Consider the following 19,688-nt stretch of genomic DNA (forward strand, 5'->3'; position numbering starts at 1 on the left):
CATGAAAGTAAAATGATTTTAAAAGTGTTATAAATATATTGAGCTTACCATTATTCATTTTGAGATGGGTATCATTTTGAGATGGGACCCAAGGAATCATTTAGTCCAATACCCCGCGCGCCCCCCCTCCCACACTGCACAACAGAGGAAATTCACAATTACCTCCTCCTCCCACTTCCTCAGTGACCCCTGCTCTGTGCTCAGGGGAAGGTATATAACTTCCAGGATCCCTGGGCCAGTCTATTTTGGAGATAAATTCCTTTCTGACCCCAAAGTGGCAATCAGCATTACCCTGGGCATATAAGAATAGGTCACAAGAACTGATCCCTTACTGCCCTTCCCTCTCATGTTCTGCCTAAATGCATTAAGACATTTACTTAAAATGTGAACCTTCATATCAAAGAAAAATATACAGCTGCCTTGTAGGATAATTAAAATACCAAGCATTGTACCTTGAGCTCTTTTGGAAATGTCTAACCAACTATAGGTTGATTATTAACTCATTCATTTAAAAAGAATATAAACCAGTAATTTTCTTTGTTGAAAATCACCTTTGTTTAGGAATTACTTTACAAACCATGGCCTCATCAGAATTAAAACAAAGTATAGAGGTGAGACAGCTTGGGGTGTGGGTATAATAATTGTTATTTATAGAGGAGGTTGGATCTTATATCGGCACAATGTTGGGAAAGCTATTGAAATTAGTGCCTTTTTTGGTAGACTAGATTTTTAATGATTTTGTAATTCCTGTAATCATTTTAACAAAGAAAAGTTGTAAATTTACTTAATATCTATTGAGTATTATATATATATATATATATATATATATATATATATATATATATATATATTAAATCACTACATCGTACTGCAGAAAGTGATAGATGTTTAGGCTGAGAAATGTCACTTACTTTGTTAATTAATCCAGCAAATGAAAACAAACTATAAAACTTAAATGATAAAATAAAACGATGTGTTAAAACCACTAGATAGTTTTAAAATCACTAGATGTTTCCCTTGATCACACTTCATAAGAATTACATTTTATCCTATTCCAGGAGGAAGACATGATCATAAGACATGTAAAAACACTTCTTCCATCTGCTGTCAGAAAACTAATTCGGTCAAATAAACTCAGCATTAGCAGTACTTCTGGAATGTCAGAAGGTAAGTGAACTTTTAAATACATGAAAGACACTCTGTTTTTCTTTGTGCATTAAAGAACAATAGAAACAGATCTGGGCAGGAATGGGAAGCAGCTTGGTAAAGAAATGTTATAGCTTAACACATTTTGAATTAAACAAAACCCTTTCCCACCACAACTGAGTTCTGTCACAATATAATGTTACCTTTTTGCAATCTCCTAGGTTACAATACTATCAAGATTTTTGAATTAGAAATCTTTGTCTGGGTAGCCTGCTTTTTCAAAAACAAACAGATATGCTCACAGTTCTCACTTATACTACAGTTACATTGAGGCATTACACTAAGACTTTTTCCACACAACTGCTTGTCTGGTGATGGAATAGATTCCTGGTTCTGCTCAATGTCAGCTGTGGCCAGGGCTGTCCCAGGTCTGACCTGACTCAGGTCCTCAGTTGCCCTGGGGCAGAGGAAATTGGATAAATCAGTGTTTCCTTCTTTGCCCTGGGTGGCAACAGGGCCATCCAGAATGGAAGAGTTGGGCTGTCTGGGCCCAGCTCCTCCCCACCTTCACCTGACGTATGGCATCCCAGGAGGGACAAAAAATACCCAAGATGGCTCCACTGCACTGTGCAGTACGGTGGAGCCACCTGAGGCGTTTATTTTTTGTTTAGGAATGTGCTGTTGTGTCCCAGCTGTGGTGTGTTAACCTGGACAGTTGAAGCTTTTCATATAATTAATATCACCTAGTATTGTTAATATTAAAGGAACAAGTAAAAGGATCAAGTACCAGTAGCATCTCAGAGGTAGTCATTCTATTAACTCTGTGTAATAGGATGGCCACAAACCAGTATTGTATACTAGAGTTACAGCCCAGTTTATGAATTCTGGTTTGTAATAATATAATTGCGGGACTTCCAGCTTTATACCAGTTTGTTTTGTATCACCCTGCTCCCTCTCCCAACATAGAATTGCAGCTGAAGAATATATTTTTTTAATTACCATTACTATTGCTGTTTCTTTTTATTAAAGGTATTGTTACAACATAACATTCACTCATAATTATATAGTTAGTATAGTAACTAAGAGAAGTAGGAGACATTCTACAAAACTACCGCATTTATAAGTGCTTTGCTGAGAGAGTAACTTTTGACATTAATACATCACCTTAACCATACTCTTTGTACTATTTATGCTACAAATTCTAAACTCATTTACAGATATCACTTTCTGTGGCCTGTGGATGTTTAGAAAACTGCAAAAAATAAAACTTGACTCATTGACTTAATATAGCAGACCTACTAGTCATTGCTATTTAAAGTTGTTTGTCCTTTTCATTTGTTTTTGATTTTTTTGTTGTCAGCATTACAATGATAGTCTGTCCAGTCCCTGTCATTGAAAGAGCACTTACTAAAATGACTTGTATTAAAAGTAGCCACTAGTGAAAAAAACCATGAATCTATAGCATACTCATCTTCTTCCTTTGAATTTTTTTTCAATGAGAAAACTGGCATCAAAATAGAAAGTTCAGTCCTGAAACATAACCCAGAATTCTTGAGTTAGCCTAGTAGATGTTGCCAGTAGCTGAATGCTAAACTAAAATTAAAAGAGATAGCTGAAAAGTACACATGAGTTTCCTCTTCCATGTTTGTTTCTAATGAATTAAGCTTGACACAAATATTCCAGTCCCATTGAAACCCAAACAATGCATGTGAAATGCGCATCAAAAAATACTCCGTTTAACTTATATGCCCATCTAAAAAACTTGTCCTGGCAACTATTGAAACTCTTTTGAGGCATCTGTTTTTGCAGACTTATGCCAGGATCATAGTCTTCCTAGAACGGGAAGCAAAGCCTCAGCTAGAAGGCACTAGGCTGTTTGAATGGTATAAGAATTTAAAAAAGAAGAAGCACATCAGGCAGGGTTTCCCAGTCTTTTTGAGCCTGTCGTACATCTGGAATTTTGATACGGCATGGTGGGTACATCCACAAAATGGCTGCACCCTGATTGGCCCTTCCCCTGCAGCTCCGTCCCACCGTCCCTGGACTCTAGCCTCTTTGTTCTCAGACGCGCCTCAGTGCCATGAGCCAGCAGCAGGTAAAGGGAGAGGGCCCTGGGCAAAGGGTCATGGTGGAGGGCCTGCTAAACAGGGCTTCCCAGCCTGCTAGGCTGGGCCTGCTAAGCAAGGCCTGCTAATGATGGCCTTCAGTCTGCTAAGCAGGGCCTGCTGACTGCCTGCTAAGGAGCTGTGTCCCGGCTCTGCTAACAAGCTGGGCAGCCCCTGCCCGCCCCACTTGGTCCGGCTGCGAGCTGCGGCCCAAAGCCACCTTACGCTGCTTGGCCAGGGGAGGGGACCCTTTCAATGCTCGTTCTTAGGAACGGACTTTGAAGCTAGTTTGTTTAATAGAGTTGCAACTGCAATGGTAGGTACATGAGGCTTTCTAAGAACATGAGGCTTTCTCCTACAATACTGTTATGACCTATGCATTACAATGCTTTTTTAAAAAAGTGTACCTATATGTAATGTGCTGATTTCTACCTGTTTCCCCTTCTGCAAATTCCCGACTATGCTGTTACTGAGGAGCCACTCTTTCTATCTTAGACCATTTCCGCATTAGGAGACCTACCTTGTTTTAGCCTTGTTTTGGGTTTCCTTTGGATGCTTCAAGTTGACTCTAGCGTTTCTGCATTTGGGCATTCCTCCTCTTACTTCCCAGGCTGCCACCATGCTTTGCTCACTTCCCTTCTTCAAAAAATGTTTTTTTCAAAATGATGCCTGCTTGTACCTTTGTTTTCGTTGTGCCCCTTAATCCCACCAATCTCTACCCTTTGTCACCTATATCATGCAGAGTCACCCAGAAAATCAAAACTGCTAACTACTGCAGCTGTCATATATTCCTCAAAACCGGTGCCACTGTAACCTGGGTGTGAAGCTGTACTGTTAGCAGCAGAAGGGAGGAAGAGAGTTTTGGTGACCAAATGAAGCCAGACCTTAGCCAAAATTAGAGCATTGGGATCAAGAGAAAACAAGTTGGTATAGCAAATTATTCCCAGCTTTCACATGTTTAGGGAAGTCTGTACTTTATGTAGGAAAAGAGGACAATTTCCAGAAGACCATTTCCAGAAGTATCTGAGCAAAAATATGTGGTGATGTATCTGGTTCAAGATAGACTATCTCTTAAGTGACTTGTTGTTAGGTGCGAAGTCGTGTCCGACCCATCGCGACTCCATGGACAACGATCCTCCAGGCCTTCCTGTCCTCTACCATTCCTCGAAGTCTACGGTATTGCAAAAGAGAGAGAATGTTAGAAGCATGTTTCTTCATTTTAATAGCTAGTAGCTAGGCCAAATGAGCAAAGAAATATGTATACGGTATATATAACAGGTTAACATTCTTTTAAAAATTCTTACAGGGTTCCAGCAGGCAAATGTTATAATTCTGCACAAATCTCTTGCGGATGACTTTGAAAAATTTTGCCATGCAAATGAAGGGCCCCTTCCATTGCTTTACAGAAGTAAACCAGGGGAATGGAAATGCCCTGCTGTGAGCACTCACTCAGATATTAGGTATGCAAGTTAGATTATCTATACATGCAAAAATATTGTTTTAGCCCAATAAACCACATGTAAGAGTCTGTCTACACATTTATTTTGCTTACTGCTACAACTTTTGCTACTAAATAAAAAGTTTGAGAGTTTATTTTGATTTTTGAGATCAAGTTTGAGACTGCCAAAATTAACAGGATCAAACTAAACATTTCTGTTTTGAAAGAGTTGTGTTCCCTGTGACCACATAGCAGCTGTGGGAAATGGCTCTTGCCCCCAACCCGAGCTATCTTCCTGTGCAAAAACTATGTTGTGGGGGTGTTACTTGACCGATTTTGCTGTTCCATGCGGAGTATCTTTGCAGAAGGAGCAAAATAATTGGGGTAATTGGAAAGAAGGTTCAAAATAGTTTGGCTCCCCACAGCTTTGCATCAACATCTATGCAGATCAATGCAGCATTAAACTTCTATTACAACTTCCTGCATGTGTAGCCACTTGAGTATTATAACTGTAATGACCTTTGTCCAGCATCATAAAGTTCAGAAAATCAAGACCTGAAACAAAATTTTAAACTAATATGAAACATGGTGAAATTTTAATATGAAATTAGGTTTTAATTTTTAAAAATCCAGAAAGACTTACAGGAACACTTTGAATAATAATTAAAAAGGGATTATTTTATGGCCCACTTTTCAGAACCTGAAGAAGTCTCAAAGTGGCTTACAATTGCCTTCCCTTCCTCTCCTCACAATAGACACCCTGTGAGGGAGATGGGGCTGAGAGAGCTCTGACAGGACTGCTCTGTGAGAACAGCTCTATCAGGACTGTGACTAGCCCAAGGTCACCCAGCTGGCTGCATGTTGAGGAGCTGGCTCGCCAGATTAGAAGCCACTACTCTCAACCATTACACCAAGCAATATCCAGTACTCCTTAGAATGGATGCAGTTGACAATATTGTCCTCATTTTCCTAAGAGTCCTAAATCAAGGCCAGAAATGTTTTTGAAATGTTATTGTCTTTATCCACAGAAGTATGAATGCAGCTACACTTGTGATGCCCTTCTCATCACCCATCTTTGATGTATGAATACAATTGGCAGCTCTGACAACACTGATCACTTGTTGGGAGCACCTTTTTGTTGGGTTCATAGATTTGTGGTTCAGCCTAATCATGCTAAATGCAACCTCAGTAATTGGATTCAGGAGACTCATATATACACACACACATCCCACAGCAGCCTCCAGCATAAGGGGGGTGAAGGAAATTGATAAATGAAATGTTAAATGACTGACTCCAGTTAGGCAAATCTAAACAATATTTCTCAGTGTTTTGACAATGTTCATTTCTTTTAATAGAACTGACTGTCTGCAGTACATGAAATATGAGAATGGATTATGTACAGGAATTCTAACAAGCTTGAAGGAATATTCTGAACAGTTTGAAGACATGGTGACTTTCTATCTAGGCTGTAGTTTCACATTTGAAAAGGCAGTCCAGAAGGTTGGCATCCCTATAAGAAATGTTGAACAGAAATGTAACGTAAGCATGTACAAGGTAAGGATGTATTAAATTAAATGCACTTTATAATATTTAAAACTGATAAAACCGGGTAGCTGCAAATACCTTTTGCTGGATTCAGGATAAACAGTGTAACTTCAAAAGTTGGCTATTTTGTAGTAGTATTACTTGTGGTGTAATGGAAAGATTACTAAAAAAATTAATACTAAAAATATTGAGCTCAGGTCTAGGCAGTCCTGGTTGTGCAAGGCTTTTCGTTGGCTTACACAGCAGGTTACATAGTTTACTTCCAGACATGCTGTAGCCTCTGACAAGAAGGAAAGAAGGGGACTGCTAGATTCAGATTAACTGGATACAACCTGTTCACCATACACTGCCTACCCTTGAGCTAAACTATGAACATTCATTCATCTTTCTAATGAATATTGTGCATGTGTTAAGGATAAGCATATTAGTTCAATTCTTTAAATCGTTATAATATTAAAATGAATGAGCCTTCAAAGCCTTGATATTTGTTTTTAAAAAACTCTTTACCAGACTGCTGTGCCTTGCCATGATTCTGAACATTTTCACTGTAATCTAGTGGTATCAATGAGACCGATTCCCAATGACAGATTGGAAATGGTTGTACAAACCACCTACCCAATGATAAAATCACATGGAGCACCAGTTCACATTGGTAATCCTGGTCAGTATCTTTAATATACATACATATACATACATTCACCTGTATAATGTCTCTATGTTTTTTGTATGATATTTTCAGTGGCAGATGTATTTAACGGGAAGCATGCTTCCTACATTGTGTCCTGTGGTGACTTCACACCGCAACACTTAGCATTTGTATAGAACTTTCAGGGTTCAAAATCCATCACAAAGATTATGTTCTAGTCTTACTGCATTCTTATGAAGCAGTATAGTAGAATGGAGGATTGAGGCTGAAAATGACTGAAAATGGCTTGGCTAAAGCCACTTAGTATGCCAGGATTTGAGCCAGAGTCATGCTGATTAAAAGTCCTTCAGTAGCTCTGAACACTGAGTAAGCAAATAGGCTTTTGCATAGATTCAAGTGGGTAGTTGTGTCGGTCTGAAGTAGCAGAACAAAGTTTCCACCCTGTAGCACTTTTAAGACCAACAAAGTAGTTTTGGATTTAAGTTGTTGTGTGCATGTACTTTTTCAGATACATTGGCCCGTAACAGAATGCCAGCCATCTGTTTAGTAAAGATATCTGGTTAATATCTGGAGTTGCACAAGTGCAATGGGTGTGGACTGGTAACTTCCATTACAATGTATCTCAAGAAAAGTGCATGCACACAACAGCTTATACCTATAATAAAACTTTATTGGTCTTAAAAGTGCAACTGCATTCAAACTTTGTTCTGCTGCTTCAGACCAACATGGCTGCGCACCTGAATAAACCCCTTTCTAACAACACAGTAAGTCTTAGTAAGAACTTCTAGAACATGAAACAAAGTTGTAAAAACTGAAATAATTTGACACTTACCAAGTATAAGCTCTGACCTGGATAGTTCAGGCTAAACCAATTTCATCAGATCTCAAAGTGGCTTACAGTCGCCTTCCCTTTCCTCTCCCCAAAACAGACACCCTGTGAGGTAGGTGAGGCTGAGAGAGCCCTGATATTCCTGCTCGGTCAGAACAGCTTTATCAGTCCTGGGGTGAGCCCAGGGTTACCCAGCTGGCTGCATGTGGGAGAGTGTGGAATCAAACCCAGCTCGCCAGATTAGAAGTCCACACTCCTAACCACTACACCAAGCTGGCTCTTTGGTGGGGGCTGGCAACCCTAGCTACTATAACATTCAGAAAGGAATGTTGTGGCTTTTGCTGTCACTGACATTTGTTGACTAGACAGCAACAAGGAGACAGGAAAAGCCAAAAAAGTAAATGGGTAGGGGGAATTTCAGATATTGATTTGAGCTAATTAACCAAACTGATTGTTTTCTAGTAGAAAACAACGCAAGCAATATTAAGCAACAATTATAATTAATTTTAATAGATTTGCTGCATTAATGAATTTAAGGAATATATAGATTAAAACAGGCATAAGAAAATAGATGGTAGTATTAGGTCAAGCAATAGGGCCACATATACAGATGTCCATATGTGGAGTTTAATTGCTGTTTTAGTTGTTACAATAGTAATGTATAGTCATTGAGTTTGCCTTAACTTTGTCATCATTACTGCTGCAATAGTAATGTGATTTTATTATTTGTTAATTTCAGGTTTATTAGGTATCAAAGATCTTTCTGAGGTAGACTATGGTGATAAGGTACAAGCTCATCCAGATGATGTTCCAGTCTTTTGGGCCTGTGGGGTAACAGGAGTGGAAGCCATCAGGAATTGCAGTATGTATCTAATAAGATAATTAGAATTGCTTCCATCCAAACCCAAAAGAAATTAAATACAGCCAGTAGCCCTAGTGAACTAAATTTGCTCTCCTCTGCAGGCCTATTATTCCAGTTATGGATGATGTGTCTGAAGCCATTTTAAAAAGGTTTCCACAAACGAATGTTGAATGTTGAATGAGTCGAATGTTGCCACAGAGAGTGAAAGCTAGCGGCTGTCAAAAGGCCCTTCCTTTTAACTGCAGTAACTTTCTGTAAAGTGTGATTTAGAATCAGTCTGTCATTGACATGTGTGAACAAATGTGTGTCCCATTCTTACACAAGATCACCTAATTACTCAAATCTCTACTTTTGTTAAGTTATTCATAGTACTGCAGAGCAATTACTAAGTGGAATGGAAAATCAGAATAGTTATGTTGTGTCCTTTGTTTTAATTTCTATAAATCACAGCAGAAATCTCAAGCAAAGCAAATTGTGCCTGGAACTTAGCTGCAACAGTTTCCAGTGTTTCTAGAATGTTACTTAGATGTTTCAGGACACTATAGATTACTTTCTGAGAGACACAAGATGGGCTTACACGAAGTATATTCATCCATTTAGTGCTGGCCAACTGGCTATATGTTTAGTGTTACGGGTCTAACTTATCTTGCCTTGTCCTGAGCCTCAGTTTGTTTCTTTGTGTAGATTTCTTAGATTCTGTGACTTTTTGTTTCAGAGTCTCCACTGGCTTTTACTCATTCTCCTGGCTGTATGTTTATCACTGATTTGAAGGATGAAGATGCTGCAGTTAATTACGGCAAAGAAATCCCTGAGGTTTACTGTATTTGTCAGAATCCTTTGCATTATAGCATCACATCTGCAACGGCCGTACAAAAAATCAGAAGACTAGAAGAGATTATTGGAGTGGACCCAGGTGAAAGCAAAAAGAGAGTAAAAAGAAATAAATCTTCTTGTTGTGTCTATTTGTATTTAAAATGTTAACTATAGAATTGCTTCAAGATAGCATACTACCAAAGAGAAAATTAAAACACTAGTAGTCCACGACAGAGAATGAGGTGGCTGGATGGAGTCACTGAAGCAGTCGGTGCAAACTTAAATGGACTCCGGGGAATGGTAGAGGACAGGAAGGCCTGGAGGATCATTGTCCATGGGGTCGCGATGGGTTGGACACGACTTCGCACCTAACAACAAGTCCATGTATATTGATCTTCTAGTTTGCATTTATTTATTTACTGCATTTATATACATTTATACACCCCTTTCTCTCCAATGGAGGCCAAAGCGGCTTCTCTCCATTTTATCCTCAGAACAACCCTGTGAAGTAGGTTAGGTTGAGCATATGTAACTGGCTCAAGGTCATCCAGCAAGTTTCCATGGTAGTTACAAATGTAGTTAGAACTGTAAAGGAAAGCCCAAACAAATCCCTACTGCAACCTTCCTATATCGTTGACTGGACTGGATGAAAGAATTAGTACAGCCGCACTGAAGGTTCATTCTATACTCCCACCAAATTGCCATTTATCAATGAACACTTTATTTCCAGTAATTTAGGCCAGTACAATGAATGCTGTGGTACCATAGTAAAAGGTGAAATGTTAATATATTAATTGGCTGAATGAATTTAAAACTAAAAATCATAAAATCATAAGTAAACAATAATGTATATAAAATTGTTGAACTTATTAGAAAAATGCACAAAGATTTATTTCCCTGTGAAATTTTTGCACATCTTTATAGCAGCAACTCAGAATTTGTCAGTCCAAAGGGTGATTTGGAGGTTGACATTCATCAATGAATAGTTCCTACTGAAAAGGTGCGGGCAAGCACCCTCAAGTATTTTTTTAAACAAGGCAATATTCTGATGAATGCTCTCAATGTATTTTTCACGGTTCTATCTTTGTTTAGGAGACAGAGGTGTGAAACACTTGTGCTCTCAGGATGAACTTCTGAAGGCATGTCTATCCATTTCACATGCTCATTCAGTGTTGATTACCACTGGATTTCCTACCCACTACAATTATGAGCCCCCTGAGGAGAATGATGGGCCTCCAGGAGCCATTGCAATGGCAGCCATGTTGAAAGCCTTGGGAAAACATGTTACTATAGTAACTGATCAAAGAGCTTTAAATTTAAATGAGAAGGTTATTAAAGAAGCTGTCAAACAAGGTAAAACATTATGTTATGCAATAATCAAAGTGACTTGCTTTTATAATGGGGTTACATATTGTTTGTTTAAATTGCTGCTTCAGTTATCACTGTAGTTTTTTTCCCCATGCTTTTCTTATACAGGGATCCTGAAGACTGCCGTCCCTGTAATTAGCTACCATAGTGAATCTGCAGATTCAGCTTTGCACTTTTTGTGTGAAGATGGAAATCCCAAAAAGCCCAAGTATGTTGCCAGAAAGCAAAGCAATGGCAAGATGGACAGAGAGAGGAGACAGCTGAGGGGAAGAAGGATTGGAGAATGCAGAGAATGAAGGCCATGAGATAGGAAATTGCCCGTAACGTGGGTTTAGGAGGGTGTGTACTACTGGAGGAATGGAAAGGGGGAAGAGCACTGGCGAGGCACAGGAATTGAAAGTCAGGAATGGGAAAAGCAGGAAGTCCAAGAAGCAGAGTCATGACTACTGAATATTTTGAAAGCTTTGGTGGCAGACAATAATATTTTAATAAGTCACAACATCAAACATGATTATTGGAGACTTATCATAATTTTAGTAAATTATTTTCTTCTCCCTCCAACTAGGTTCAGTCACCTGATAGCAATAGAACGTGCTGGGATGGCAGCTGATGGCAATTATTATAATGTAAGGAAAATTAATATTAAGCATTTAGTGGATCCCATTGATGAGCTCTTTGTAGCTGCACGTAGTATCCCAGGAATTACTACAACAGGTAAATGTGATGCCATTATGGGGTTTTGTGACAGCCCTGGAAGAGTTTTCTGAAGGAGTGGGAGTTAATTAATTTTTATATATTTTTTAAAAATACTAAATATTTATTGGGGGACATGACCATATATGGTCATGTTGACCCACCCACCCCCTCCTAAAATGGTCAGTGATGGACCTAGAGGTGGTAGAAAGTGGAGGGGCCCTGGTGAACATGTACATAGCTCTGCTTCCCAACCATATTCTGCATGATCACACCACTTCTGGGGTTTCTCAAAGCCTGAAGAATGTTTCTGGGTTTTACAACAGTAAAAAAGTTGAGAAAGGCTGTTCCAAAGCCTCCAGGCAGAACCCTGCCTACGCCTGGAATAGTCTTTTCAAGCTTTTTACTATTGAGAAACTCCTGAAATATTCTTCAGGTTTCAAGACAACCCAGAAGTGATGTCAGCAGGCCATACCTTCCTGCCACACCCCCAGAAGTCACATGTCACCAGAAGTGACATCATCCAGACACTCCTACCACTTACAACATCACGCTTCATCACCCCACCCCCACCCCAATGCCAGAAAAGGCCCAGTGGCCTACTCTGCTGGTCTGGGAACAGGGCTGGGGTAGGCATTTGCCACTCCATTGCCCCTGCCACCTCCCAATGCAGTTAAGTTAAAATTAGTATTTACCTCACTGTCTTCCAGTTACTACAATGTGTGATTAATCTCAGTGAGCAAGGATTTTTATAACTGGAGTCCCTCCCCTTTCCAGCCCTTCCAGGCCCATCATTGACCATTTTGGGTGGCGTGTTTTGACATAATCATATATGGTCATATCACCTGATAATTTTTCAATTATTTTTTTAAAATTAAAATTAAAACAAATTTTAATTAAAAAATTAACTGCCACCAAGTCAGAAAAACCTTTTGGGGGCTGTCAAGAAACCCCAAGTCTGGAAGGTTTTGAATGTTCAAGATGCATACGCCCCCCCCCCATCTTCCCTGGCAAAGCTTTGCCTTCAAAGGTGGGGGGATATTTAAAAGGAGCCACTGTCACATTATAGCTGATCATGACAGCCACGGGGGGGGGGGGGGATCTAGGTACCTTTAAACTCTCCTCACCAAGGCTGGGAGAATTTAAAGTGACCGCCCACCTCCGGTGTAACAGTTGATTATGTCAGCCCCAAGGCTGGGAGTGTTTAAAGGGACTTCCTATGTTACAGCTGTAATATGCAGGACCCGCTTGTGTTAGATGCTACCTGCCTGCCTTTCAGTACTTCCCCCCCCTACGTTTGCAGGCTGGAGGGAAGTATTGAAAGGAAACGCAGGCAGCCCATTGGATTTTTTTGTACAACAGGCCTTACTGCCAGTATATTATATATCTTTGATGATTCATTGACTGTGATACCAAAAATAGACACTGAATGTCAGGCTTGTAGTACAAATGAAATCTGTAAATGTCTATGATAACAAGAGTTCATGTTCTGGAATTCCATACTGCCTAAGTGTCTTTGAACCTGATTTGGACCTCCTCTTAGGGTTGCTAGCTTCCAACTGAGGCCCAAAATCAACACCAAACCTTAGCTAGCGCCCGTTGCATTACAGTGCTACTAGTATACATATGTTTTATAATAGCTGATCAGATCTTATTTATATGTATCATTTTGCCCATGTTTGTTTTATAGTGTTATTGAAAATTATATTTCCTGTATAAACAAAAAAAGTGGACTATAAATGTCTTAAATAATACATTAAAAAAAACCTTTATGGCATGTTTTATATTTTTACTTCACATATTGCTGGCAATCTTTCATTGAGGTATTCATTAAAAAAATTGTGCTCCACTCAAAAAAAAATTGGAACAGTGAGATTCCTGCTGCCATTTTCCCTTCTGTCAAGTAGGAAAAATAGCTTTCTGCTAGCACTTCAGAATATCAATAGAACTAAATTCACTTCAGATAAAATTCTGTCTTAATTGATTCATCAGTTGAACTACTAGCCTGCTTTTGATTAACAAAAAACAGCTGAGGCACTGTGTCTTTAAAAGTTTGCATATGTAAATTTGTATAAGAGTACCTATACTTTCTCCATTTTAATGTAGGCATTGGGGATGGAGGGAACGAATTAGGAATGGGAAAAGTAAAAGAAGCTGTGAAGAAGTACATTCAGAATGGAGATACTATTGCTTGTGATGTTGAAGCAGATTTTGCAGTTATAGCTGGTAAGTCATGGAACACACCAAAGTGTAACACTTAGGCCATTTTCAAACTGCCTTTGTATTCCATTTTAGTGCCTGGCTGCTAGCAGAATTTATTTACCTGTTCATACAATCTGCTTGCATCAGACTGACCTGCTCTTGAGGAAACAGCTTTGTTCCGTTTTCTATCTGAGAGAGCCAGCTTGGTGTAGTGGCTAAGAACGGCAGTTTCTAACATGGCGAGCCAGGTTTGATTCTCTGTTCCTCCACATGCAGCCAGCTGGGTGACAATTAGGACATTTCCGCATGCCATAAATGTAGAGTCATGCTTACCTTGCAAAGAAGCTATATTTTGGGCTCTCCGCATGAAGTCACCGCATCCTGAATCTGACCAGCAAACTGCTTGCTACATCCATTTTAAAGCGCAAGTTGGGGAATCGCATAAAGTGGATTCACCAACCTAAAAAGTGCTAGCTACCGGAAAATAACCAGCTGGCAATCAGCAGAGGGAAGGTATGGAGGCTCATGGTGACAAAGAGATGGGAAAAGATGCATCTTCTTAATTTTTTCTTGTTATGCTGTTGTTACACATTGAATGAAAAAAGTTGGCAACCCTCTTTGCCTCATTGTTCAAACCACAGAGAAAATGCAAAATGTATTTCATTTCATGGCATTTTTCTCTTTTAGGGGTTTCTAACTGGGGAGGCTATGCTGTTGCTTGTGCGTTGTATATCCTTAATACCTGTGAAGTACATGACCGCTATTTGAGGAAAGCTGTTGGATTCTCCAGATTGTCTGAGAAAGTGAGCTGGGTATCAGCACTTCCATCAGTGATTAAGGTATTCCCTTTGAAGAGGACTATGGGATCATGGGGTACTGGAAATTTTTCCGTCTAGACTGCCAATTTTAATATTATCAAAGACCTCAGGCTTTTGTGATTGTGAGATAGCCATGGGAAATCACAAAGGGAAGAGCAAATGTTGGAAGTCACCAGAATTTTTCTTCAGGAAGTCAGGTCATATGAAAGTCAGGTCATATCTTGAGCAAAGATACAATTGTAACCATAGTAAAAAAAAATAAGATAAAGACCATCAGTAATTCAAATAGGACTTCATCACTATGTGTCATGGCTACCTGTAATTTCTGTCTCCCCAAAGATTCAGAGGTTTATGAGACACTAGAAATGCCTCTACTTTTGTTCCTTTATTGTTCAACAGAAAAGTAAATTGGATCTCGCATTTAGGTACCCAGATTTTAAAAGACATTCTTTGCTTTAAGGGATGTCTATTACACCACAGCATATCTCTATAGATGAAGCAAGAACAAAATAAGGTGAAAAAGAACTGAAAGACATTGGTACAGTTTCCCAAAACTGAGCATAGCACCTCACAATCTGCCTGTACAACAAGAAAAAGAATCTTCTTGTTTAAAGATAAGAGCAAACACTCATCCAGTGAGCTAACCCTTGGAAGCCAGTTGGGCGTTTATACCAGATGTCACCCAACAAGCCTTTCTCTAACAGTATTCCAGAAGAAAAACTCAGGGGAGTGGGATCATCCAAATTTATATTTGAGAAACAAACCATTCCTTACTGCCACTTATTGCATCAGAACAGAAATCATGAGGTAACAGTCTTAACTTTATCTGTGTAAATGGCAACTGACAAACTCTCACATCACTGTTCCAGGACTCTGTAGAGACTTTTACACTTCTAATTAAGAAACATAATCTAATTTCCAGACAAAATCTGACATATTGATTCTTCTGAGTTCTTCAGTTTGACTACTTTTTGATGTATTAGTAGAGTATGTTGTTTTATCTCGCTCCTAAGCAAACCTGCCCTTGCTCTTTTGCTTTCTGCCCGTATATTCTCCATTACTGTCTAGTTCTGATCAGGATTGGAATTCATCTACCTTTGTGGTGATCAAAAATTGATTTTTTTTTCCTGGCGGAGGCTCACTACTACCTTGAAAAAAATCCTCCTTAAAAAAATAAAAGTAAAATAAAATGCTAACACACAACTGTTTTTTTAACAACAGTATTTGAGTTCCACTTGGTGAAAAAGGATTACTAAAGATGACCAAGAACGTTTTCCCTTGACAAACAGGCAATAACTGTGAAAAATCACATTAGGCTACAGAATGTGGCTATTCTTTCCTAGGGACAACTAGATGGTATGATCTCTTGGCCAATAAGGTAGAATGCAGACTGCACTGAACTCCAGAACAGAAGGATTTAAAGTACAGCATCAGGATTAAGTTCTTATCTTTTCTCCTGGGTTATTTAGCAGCCTCTCCAGGAAAAATACGACAGGAAATATATAAAATTGGAAGAGGGGGAAATGGACAGGTTAAATGCATCATAGCCATTTGAACCTAGCAGTTGATGACTGGACCCACTCTGCTCCTCTTTCAGGTTTAAATGGGCTGAACAGCCAAACTGAACTGGACAAAAGTCTGATAAATGTTCAGGGAAGGTGGTTTCCCGAGTCCTTAGTTCAAAGACCTGGAACTGGGGCAAGTTTGTGTCACATTTTGGCTTACAAATCAGTTCACGCCCATCCCTAATTGTAAGCTGCTTTGAGGCTCCTTATAGTTGATAAAAGCTGTAAATAAAAACCCACTCAAAATTAAAAACATTTTCCCTGTGAATTAGAATAAACAGTTCTACAATTTCACCAAGTTTCCCCCCATTTGACAGTATCAGTCTTTCACAGCACAATTTTATCTTTTCCTTTTGGTCATATTTCAGAAGACAAACCTGACATTGGTTGTTGTAGTGATGCCTGATAGATGAGATGAACATTGAGAATGATTTTGCTTAATAGAACCTGCAGTGAAACATAATAAATATAGAATGCCATGTTAAATTGTGGGTATGTACTTTGTCAGGCGTGATATATGGCTTCTGATAATCCCAGAGGGTTAGGGTTAGCTGTGTTGGTCTGCAGTCAAACAGTTGTGAATTGAATCCAGTAGCATCTTATAGATTGACAACATTTTGGGGGTATAAACTTTAAGGTGTCAAAGCTTCCTTTTTTCTGATGTTTCAAATTTAAGGAAGTAAACCAAATTCTGAAGTGTTTTAAAAATATGTATTTGTGAAAATGGAAGAGCGATATCAAGTGCACATGGATCATTCTCAATAGCTGCTCTTAGCTGTCACACACTTTAGCTCATTCCTGATGAGAAGCCAGAAGTCCTTGACAAGTACACTACCTCCCTTTCCCCTCCTCTTAGCTACTGCTCCAAGATTGACTACTGGCCAGTTTAGGAAATGAACCAAGTTCTAGCATCTTGATAAACTGTGATTAAACTGAGGATTTCCTAAGGCTAGAGAGAAGAGCAGAAGTCTAGCAATGTTCAGTCCGATTGTTCTAAAGTAGTACAGTGTAACACTGTCAAATTATAAGACCAATATTTCATGAAAATCAGCTGGAAGAAAGGTTCCATTGGACTCCAACTTCTTCCAAGGCTGTTTCTAGCTTGCCTTTGATACTGCCTCTGTGCTCTCAATTGACTTTCCCTTACATATAGCAGGCCACAATGATTGTTTCCTCATTGTTAGGAAACATTAGAAGCATTTGAAGAAGAATGTCGTTGGTTGTAGCACTGGAACACCTGGCATTGAAATAATGAGGTCTGTACTCTGTAAACAACATTAGTATGAAAGATATTCTAGTTTAATATTAATTTAATGAGAGGTTGCAAAGAACGACGATTTCTCACAGATGGATTCCTCGGTTGCCTTTTATATGTCTAAGTCAAGTTTTCTTAGTAATTAGATAATGGAAAGACACTTTAAAGTTTCAGTCGAAAAATCTTAAAGTTAATGAGAGCAAACTCTCTGGAGGAAAAGAAAATTAAAATTTCCATGACGTGATGGCTTTTACTGTAAACTCCAGCAATAAAATCTGAATAAATTTTCTTGAAGTTCAACACCACCGTCCATTAAAGACAATTTTTTAAAGAGTAACAAACATTCAATTCAAGTTTGTAGAATTTATGAAACGCTTACACCCAAATGCAGGTATATTTTCTACTCCAGCTAAGTGGCCATTTAAGTAAAGTAGCCCTGTTCAATGTATCCTGTTAGCATAAGAGAAACTCTGCTGCTTCAGACCACTGGTCCTTCTAGTTCAGGGTCATACTTCACACTAGGGTTGGGCACTTTAGCGGCCAAAGCGTCCGGTCTGTCCCGGTGCAGTCAGCACCGTGTTGCGGGGGGGGGAGGCACGGGCGTCAGCGTGCCGGTGGGCACACACACGCAGGTGTGGAGCTCTGCGCCTGTGTGTGTGTGCCCGCTAGTGCTCCAATGCCCACACTTCCAATCCCACCTACCCGCGGCGCAGCGCTGCCTGCGCCGGGAGAGACCAGCCGCTTCAGGCACCAAAGTGCCCAACCCTTCTTCACACAGTAGCCAACACTTACCTTGGCAGTTCATCAAACAGGGCATAGAAGCAAAGACCTTCCACTGATGTTATATCTCAGCTTTGGTATTCAGAGGTTTGTTGCCTTTGAATGTAGTAGGCATTAGACCTCTCTTTCATGAATTTCTCTAATCTAGGCTTTCTCAATCTGGGTTTCATGAAATCCTGGGGTTTCTTAATGGCCCCAAAAGGGTGGGAGTTAACTAAATTTTTATATATTTTTAAAATTTCTTAAACATGTATCAGGTGACATGACCACATGTTGACCTGCCCCCCTAATGGCCAATGATAGGCCTGGAAAGGTTGGGAAGGGGAGGGGCCCTAGAACCATATTCTGCATGATCACACCACTTCTGGGGTTTCTCAAAGCTTGAATAATATTTCAGGGGTTTCTCAACGGAAACAAAATTTAGAAAGGCTGCTCTAAACCAGCCGCTAAAGTCGTATATGCTATGTGGACAGCAATGTGTTCCATTGGCTGTAAATCCCACAATATAATTACGCACTGTGTAGAAGTTCCATCCTTCCATCCTTCCAGAATCTATTGCCCATCAACTTAATTGAGTACCCATAAGTTCTACCATTATCAAATAAGAAAAAAGTTATTTATATCCAGTTTCTCTAACCCATGCACATGTTTATAACCTTTTATCTTATGTTAGTTGTCTTTTTCAAAAGTGAAAAACCACATACTCTTTAGTTTTTCCTCCTAGAAAAATTGCTTCAACAGCTTAATTATCTTGGTTACCCGCTTCTTCCCTTTTTCCAGCTTCGTTGAGATACACTGACCAGAACCAAATGAGGTCACACCACAAATTTATACAAGGGCATTATGATTCTGGTTGATTTGGTCTCAGTCCCTTTCCTAATAATCCCCAGCATAATATTTTTTCCTTTTTATTGCAGTTGCTCACTTAGTGTTTTCAGTGAGTTAACGACAAGAAATCCAAGATCTCCCTCCTGGTCATTTACTGCCAGCTCAGAATCCATAGACGAATTTTTATAGTTTCAATTTTTGACTCCAGTGTGCATTACTTTGCACTTGTCCACGCTGAACATCATTTGCCACATGGATGCCCTCTTGCCCAGCCTCAACAGATCCGTTTGGAGAGCCTCACAGTCCTCCCTGGTTCTTATATGTTGAACAACTTAGTGTCAATCACAAAGTTAGTCACCTCTCTGCTTACTCCCAACTCCAAATCAATAATGAACAAGTTAAAAAGCACCAGACCTAGAAGTAAGCCCTGCGGTACCCTACTGTTTACCACTAAGAGGGTGTGGGGGAAAAATCAATATTTTTCAGTTAGGGTCGTATTGGACCAAAAGAAATCAATATTTCTAAAAATAAAATTTGGGGAAATCTCAAATTTTGGGGGATCCAATGGAGCCAAACTGAAAAATACCATTTTTTCCCATAAGCCAGCCCGACCCAGGAGCTCGTTTGATTTCTCCCAGCTACACACAGACCTGGCTGGGAGAGCTTGTCCTGTTCGTATAGTTTAAAATGCATCACAGGAGAAACTGGACCCAGGATCTGCATATGGCCAGGAGGTCTCTTCCCACCGCATGTAGACCAGGCTGGGAGCTCTCAGCTCCCACCACCATCCCACAT

General features: G+C 39.6%; 1 protein-coding gene across 4 annotated transcripts in view; it reads left to right on the forward strand.

Annotated features, from left to right (window-relative positions):
• Nucleotides 1-19,688, forward strand: part of DGLUCY (D-glutamate cyclase) — a 32,860-nt gene that overhangs the window by 10,975 nt on the left and 2,197 nt on the right. For 2 of the 4 annotated variants that reach the window (XM_077323488.1, XM_077323489.1), the window contains exons 2-12: nucleotides 1,059-1,167; nucleotides 4,558-4,711; nucleotides 6,045-6,243; nucleotides 6,745-6,895; nucleotides 8,449-8,571; nucleotides 9,287-9,484; nucleotides 10,477-10,737; nucleotides 10,861-10,960; nucleotides 11,318-11,466; nucleotides 13,552-13,671; nucleotides 14,335-14,486. In XM_077323488.1, coding sequence (XP_077179603.1) covers nucleotides 1,068-1,167; nucleotides 4,558-4,711; nucleotides 6,045-6,243; nucleotides 6,745-6,895; nucleotides 8,449-8,571; nucleotides 9,287-9,484; nucleotides 10,477-10,737; nucleotides 10,861-10,960; nucleotides 11,318-11,466; nucleotides 13,552-13,671; nucleotides 14,335-14,486 — 1,707 coding nt within the window. In that variant the 5' untranslated portion in view covers nucleotides 1,059-1,067. Of the gene's footprint in view, nucleotides 1-553; nucleotides 612-1,058; nucleotides 1,168-4,557; nucleotides 4,712-6,044; nucleotides 6,244-6,744; nucleotides 6,896-8,448; nucleotides 8,572-9,286; nucleotides 9,485-10,476; nucleotides 10,738-10,860; nucleotides 10,961-11,317; nucleotides 11,467-13,551; nucleotides 13,672-14,334; nucleotides 14,487-19,688 lie in introns of those variants that run through there. The other 2 variants (XM_077323487.1, XM_077323490.1) reach the window with 2 other exon arrangements.

Source organism: Paroedura picta, chromosome 2 (assembly GCF_049243985.1).
Source record: "Paroedura picta isolate Pp20150507F chromosome 2, Ppicta_v3.0, whole genome shotgun sequence".
NCBI lineage: Eukaryota > Metazoa > Chordata > Lepidosauria > Squamata > Gekkonidae > Paroedura > Paroedura picta.